The sequence below is a fragment of the Neopsephotus bourkii genome, unplaced genomic scaffold (assembly GCF_033783945.1).
Source record: "Neopsephotus bourkii isolate Nb327-2 ecotype Australia unplaced genomic scaffold, CSIRO-AGI_Nbou_v1 NB_1493, whole genome shotgun sequence".
Lineage (NCBI taxonomy): Eukaryota > Metazoa > Chordata > Aves > Psittaciformes > Psittacidae > Neopsephotus > Neopsephotus bourkii.
The window spans coordinates 4,363,870-4,369,869 of NW_026901969.1; the positions used below are offsets into that span (position 1 = coordinate 4,363,870).

The 6,000-nt window shown below is 58.0% G+C and overlaps 1 protein-coding gene and 1 long non-coding RNA gene across 3 annotated transcripts; one reads left to right on the plus strand and one right to left on the minus strand.

The window, feature by feature from the left end:
• Positions 1 to 3,349: 3,349 nt before the first annotated feature.
• LOC133220898 (uncharacterized) lies at positions 3,350 to 4,065 on the plus strand. The gene is made up of 2 exons (XR_009727803.1): positions 3,350 to 3,624; positions 3,940 to 4,065. It is a non-coding gene; the product is annotated as an uncharacterized LOC133220898 (long non-coding RNA).
• Positions 3,755 to 5,258, minus strand: MYF6 (myogenic factor 6). Of its 2 annotated transcripts, XM_061369314.1 has the most exons (3): positions 4,541 to 5,258; positions 4,247 to 4,337; positions 3,755 to 4,025 (listed from the first exon to the last, which is right to left on the minus strand). In XM_061369314.1, exons 1-3 carry the CDS (start codon positions 5,054 to 5,056, stop codon positions 3,907 to 3,909), a joined length of 726 nt encoding a protein of 241 aa, XP_061225298.1. In that variant the 5' UTR covers positions 5,057 to 5,258; the 3' UTR covers positions 3,755 to 3,906. The 2 variants fall into 2 exon arrangements, with proteins under 2 accessions (XP_061225298.1, XP_061225297.1); XM_061369313.1 differs by having other exon boundaries at positions 3,755 to 4,337.
• Between the last annotated feature and the right edge of the window lie 742 nt (positions 5,259 to 6,000).

Consider the following 6,000-nt stretch of genomic DNA (forward strand, 5'->3'; position numbering starts at 1 on the left):
CTCAAGTTTGCAGAAGTGCAATAGGGGAGTGGAACTAAAGACGGGGGGAGAAAACACAAACTACAAGGCTGGCTAATGAGGCTGCTGGGGGGTGGGGGAGAATAGCGGCTCAAGTCCGGAAAGCGGGAACCGCCAGACCCTCAGACAGTGTCTGCCTCTGTGGACGGACACAGAGAAAATGGTGAACGTGTCACGACCCCTTTAAGCAGCTGTGGCTGCCCCATCCCTGAAGGTGTTTAAGACCAGGTTGGACGGAGCTTTGAGCAACCTGGCCTAGTGGAAGGTGTCCCTTCCCATGGCACGGGGGTTGAAACTAGATGATCCTTAAGGTCCCTTCCAACCCAAACCATTCTATGAAATGGAGTCCTCACCCCAGCCGCAGCAATCCTATTTCTGGAGGGATTCCATCCCACGTTGGGAGCATTCGCAGTTCGTATGATCTATTTAACGGGATTTTCTATTTAACCAAAAAAAATCCTCCCGGGGGGCGAGAGGTGTTTGGGGCCCACCCGAGCCTTGCGCACCCCGCACCTCTGCAAAGCACGGTGCGGTTCCCAGCGGACCTCCGGTGTGCAGCGGCAACCGGCCCCAGGAGCGTCACCCGGGGAGAGACGTCTTGTATGTAACGGGACGCTCGACACTGCCGAGCCGTCCCGTGCCGCCTTCACCCCTTGCCTCTCCCCTCCGGCGGTCGGTGGGTGCCGTGGCTGGCGGCGAGGGCTCCTCCGCGCCGCCCCGCCGGGAAACTGTTCCGCAGTTGGGCTGGCAGGGCCGGGCGCTTCCAGCCGTGTGAGAAACGTTTGGTTCCCTCCAGCGCTGGGAACGCTGCGCACCTAAGTAAACACATTAGTACCTGCCAGGGGGATCTGTACAGAGGACAGCTGAAGAAGGCATTGGCCTCTGCTGGCACCCCCGGACTCCCAAGAGAGATCAAAGGGACGCAAGGGGCTTTTAGCAGCCTTGAGACTGGGAAAAGTCGCTAGTTCCTGCTATCGGAGGGACGTCCCAGCGAGCGCATGGTTCAATTATTCAGCCTCCTCCCTCCCCTGCCCCCCCACTCCCATTCCCTAGCTCGTTCCCCACAGAAAGGTGGAAGCTCTGCAAAAGTCGTACTGGTTCCCCAAAGCAGCACTGATTGCAGCAGGACTTTTCCGCGTAGAAATAGCTGCCGGACAGACGCCTGCCTGCCTGCCTTGCCTTCGGCCTCGGAAGTTAAGCTGAGCCCGCTGCCGGCTGCCTGCCTCCCTCCTGGGGCTGCGGCCGGCGTTAGGGAGGAAAACAAAGACGCGCAATAAAAATAAAGTTAAAAATCAAAAAGAGGCGTTAAGCACGGTCTTGTCACTTCAGAGCAGAGCGGTGACAACGCAGCAGCCCTGCAGACACCCCGTGTCCCCCTGGTCCCGCTGGCGGATCCGCGCCCCCCGCGGTAGCGGGCAGGTGGCTCCGTGCGGAGTGGGGCCGGTGGGGGCGAGGGGGCCGGGATTTAGGTGTCTGCTGGAGCAGCGTCCCGGCCCTCGTCTTTCCCGTTAAATAAACCGGAGCGCGGCGGAGGGGGAGAGAAGGGGCAGCGGCCGTCGTGTAAAAACCTCGATGCCTCCGTGCGTGGCCCCTCCGGAGAAAGCCCAGATTAAATCACAACCTGCTTGTCCTTACCCTGTTACTACCCTTTGATCTTGTGATTCCAGGGCTTTGTTTGCTTTGGCTGGGGGCTAAGGTAAAGATTATCGTTATTAATATCAAAGACAAACATTTTAATTGCAAACACACCGAGGACCCTCACTGGGAAGGCCGGCATGTCAGCCGCAGCTCGGGGGTCACGGAGTCTCTTCGGAAGGCATTTTATTTAAGGAAAAAACCCCAATCCCTTCTCCTGTAGGCAAATTTACTCCAATCACTCGAGTTACCCTGCTGCGGGAGGAGACGCTGCCGCGGGCGGACAGGCCCCTTGGTTGAGGTTAGCGATAGCAATACTCTGGTGAGGTCACCTCGCTACGGAAACAAGCCATGACGTCTTAACCAAACGCAGAGACGTCACGCAGGAGCCTTCTCTCTGAAGTGCCCAAGAGCAACCTGAGGCTCTGTGTGTTCTGTGTGTGGAACGAGAAAAAGGGGAAGTACTCCTTACACCAGAGTATCTGTCTCATTAAGAGAGCAATTACAGCCACCACTCCCCAGGTTTAAAACCCAGGCTGGCGGCAGCGGCACGGGGGAGGAGGAAGGAGGCAGTGCAGAGGCACAGGCACTGGCTCTCGCATCAGCCTTTTCCCAGAGCTTCCCTCTCCGACAACCGCAACCGCGCCCTAGCCGGCCGGGAAAGGGGGGAGGAGACCTTCCCAAAATGCGGCTGTGGCCTTTAAATAACCAACCCCCTAAAAATACACTACTGGTTAAAGCTGAGGAGGGGAGCATCCGCCGGCAGCATTGGAGCTGCTGCCCTGCTGCTTGTTGTCTGCACCGTGTGGAGCCGTGTGTGCGTGCGCAGGGCTGTTCCCCGGTGGTCGCCCCATCCCGGGGGTATCAACAATCTGTTACAAACCGTAACGCTCCGGCTGCTAGCAGCTCCGCTCCACAGTCCTCAGGGCCCTGTTTGCTTTGGCTGGGGGTTTTACATCTCTGAGTGAAAGGCTTCATCTGTTGTAACCCTCCCCAACCCCCTTTTCGGCCGTTTAACTCTTTCCTCCCGGAGGGACCCCTCTCCCCTCTCCCTCAGGCTCAAGAAGCCAAGGGGAGTTTCCTTGCCCGACAAGAAACCACGGCCCCCAGCTCCCGAGGGAGCGGGCTCCTGTCCCTGCCTTCTGCCGCCCCGTTAGGGCAGTGGGCCCAGCAGTTTTGCTGCAGACAAGACCTAGGTTCAAGTGCCGAGAGGAAAAGGTGAGAGGCGCTGAGACTTTCCGTTCTCAAGGACCAGGGGGGATCCTTGCGCTGCCACCTTCCAGGCTCATCTGTCATGTGCAGAACAAGGCCGCAGAAGGTCCCTGCCTGCCCATCTAAGTAAGCGGCACCACTGGGCATTTTAGGGGAGCAATAACGCTTTTCCGGGGAGGGGGGAGTCCGCTGCGAGGCACAGCGAGGTCACGGTTGCGGCACCCCGCCTTGCCCGGACGCTGCCCCGGGAGAGGGTCGGTAACACCGCCGGTGGGACCCCAGCTGAGGAGAGACGTGCCTTGGAGCAGAAAACGGAGAAGAAATGCGTCCAGCCGCATGGGTCGTGTCCCGGCAGTACCCGCCTGACTCCCCGGTGCTCGACGTCGCTTAAGCCGGTGGCGGGTTTTAAATCCGGGATCGCGTTATTACTGAATTACCGGGAGGTGGAGGGGGCCGGGGGGGGGGGGAGGGGGGGGAGGGGGGAGGAGAAGCACTGTAATACAAAGAGCTTTATTTTACAATGCAAGAAATATGTCTGTTCTTATATACAATATCACATTCCACAATTTAAATATTTGTTTACAAAAAAAAAAAACAAACCGGCAAGACAGAGACAGTACTTAAATTATTTACAGGAACGAAACGAGGCGGGATCTCTTTTAAATACGATTAATGCGAAATGCAACCAACAGCTTCCCTCAGACAGGAATGAACTTTCCGGTGAGCTTCAGACAAAGCGGATCACCGGTACACAGGTAAGTATCTTAAACAAACAAACAAACAAAGACAATAAAGACGACATAAAGGTGGGATGGTCTATGTAACACGTTTAAAGAAAAAACTCAGGGTGGGGATAAAAGGGGGGAAAGTCTGGCTCGGGTCAGGGAGAGCCATTTTTTCTCTGGGATAGGTATACCCTGACTCGACCTTAACGAGGCCTCTGCCTGGGCTTTCCACTGCCTTAATTTGCTTCGTTATTTAGTTTAGAGGGGAGGGGTGGGGGCTCCATCTCCGTTAAATATACTACCGAGGCAACCGGGTTTATTTGTCCACCGCTTCTTCAGGGCTGGGCAGTTTGGGCTCGTCGGAAGAAATACTGTCCACTATGGAAGAGAGGCAGCGGAGGCTGCTGGAGGCCGACGACTCGACGACGGAACCTCCTGCTCAACGACAGAGAAGGGATTAAAGAGCAAAACCGTTCGATTTCGCCGGTCCTGCGGCGCGGGGCTCACGACGGGCGGGGGGTGAGACACCGGCCGTTGGGACCGCGACCTTTTGGGACAAAGACCGTTAGGGCAAGGGAAAGACGCTCGGCAGCGGCGGGTGAGCACGGCCCGGCGGCGGGGGGGTACTGAGGAGCAGGGACCGCGGTGCGAGTTACCTTCCTTGGTGCTGACTCCCAGGGCTCGGGAATGGTCAGAAACGCTTTGCCAGTCGGAGGTGCAGGTGCTCAGGAAGTCTGCACTGGGGACCTGCGGCACACAGGCGGGCCGGTATGAGCAAGGCGGCCCGTTGCTCCCCGGGCCGGGCCGGCTGCCCTTCGCGGCCCCGAGGAACCCGCACGTCCCGCGGCCGCCGCAGAAGCCGCGTAGAGCCGGAGGAGGGGTGGGGACGGGCGCGGCGGGTTGGAAGCTGGAGGCCAGGGCGGTGGAAGGAACCGGGCGGCAGTGCTTACATTTCCCTGCTTGGGGCTGAAGCTGAAAGGGTCCACCCCGATCTCTTGCATTTTCTCCTGCTGATCCAGCCTGTGCAAGAGGTCCTGCAGCCTCTCGATGTAGCTGATGGCGCTCCTCAGGATCTCCACCTTGGGCAGCCTCTGGTTAGGGTTCGCCACAGTCCGCCTTTTCAGAGCCTCGAAGGCTTCGTTGATCTTCTTCAGTCGCCTTCTCTCCCGCAGCGTGGCTGCTTTCCGCCTGTCCGTGGGGGCCGACTTTCTCTTGCAAGTTTTACAAGCCCAGATCAAACACTGGCCGGGGAAGTGAGGGGGTTGTAGTCCCGGGGGTGCCAGCACATGCTCCTCTCCGCTGCTGTCACTGCCGGCCTCTGGCGGCATTTGGTCCTGACAGGGGGACAAGGTGCCATCGCTGCCTGGGTACAGCGGGGATCCCTCGGCCATCTCCAGCTGCTGCAGGGCTCCATTCTCCCCGTCCAAGAAGAAGAAATAGGAGCCAGTTTCAAAAAGGTCCATCATGCTGTCCCTCGGCCTCTCTGCCGGCTTCAGTTGGGTGGCAGGCTCAAAAACACCCCGAGGAGCAACCCAGATGGAATTTAATTAGTGCAGTGACATAAGTCCCCCCTGCTTTATATAGGAGCTGCTGAAACCCTATCCAACTTTTAGCTGTCGCGGTGTATCACCCTCCAAAACTGATTCCAGCCAGTCTCCTGGGCGCTGTCCTGAGAACATCTCCTATTTAGAAGGACGAGTGGGGGGGCACGGGGAGAGGAAGGCAAAATAAAAAGGTAAAACAATCGGGAAGGAAGAATACAACCCAGCTTTTGTGCCCGCTCCCCGGAATCCTGTGACTGTGCTTGGGGTCAAGCGAAGGGACCTGAGGTGGGGGCTTGGGGGCTGCGGCTGCCCCGTTCCAGTCCCGGTCCCCGCTGCCAAGCCCGCGGGGCATGGCCGGGAGACAAAGGCGCGGAGCTTCAGAGGGAGCTCTCCCCCCAGCCCCCCCCCCCCCCCCAGCCCAGGCCGCAGCGCACCCTCGGTGCCCCAGTGCGGACTGTAGATCTATAAGGAGTGATTTCAAAGGCAGCCATCGCTCTCTAAATAGACAGCTTAATATTTTCAGAAGAAGCCAGAAGCCCCTGCAATTACACACCTCCACCCCCCCTTGCAACATGCCATTCCTGTGACCCAAGCCACCCTGGCCAGCCCAAGGTTAGGAGCCAAGCTCACTGTCCTCACTGTCACACAGGGGGAAGGTTGCCAAAGCAGAACCTTGCTGCGGTGCTGAAGCACCCATGGTTATTGCACCTCGGCTTTGTCTTTTAATATGAACCTTCCCAAGTCTCCCATGAGGTGTGATGGGAGTGATTCCAGGTGACTAGGTTACAGTCTGACTGCCTCTGTCCTTGACGGTGTTCAGGGCAAGAAAAGCCCCGGCATATGGTGTAACTGCAGTTTAATCCCTT

Excerpts from the sequence above, each read along its gene's own strand:
- MYF6 (XM_061369313.1), bottom strand. The coding sequence starts at position 5,056 with ATGATGGACCTTTTTGAAACTGGCTCCTATTTCTTCTTCTTGGACGGG. Across the intron at positions 4,338-4,540 it reads TCAGCCCCAAGCAGGGAAAT|GTCCCCAGTGCAGACTTCCT; the intron begins GTAAGCACTGCC and ends TGTGTGCCGCAG.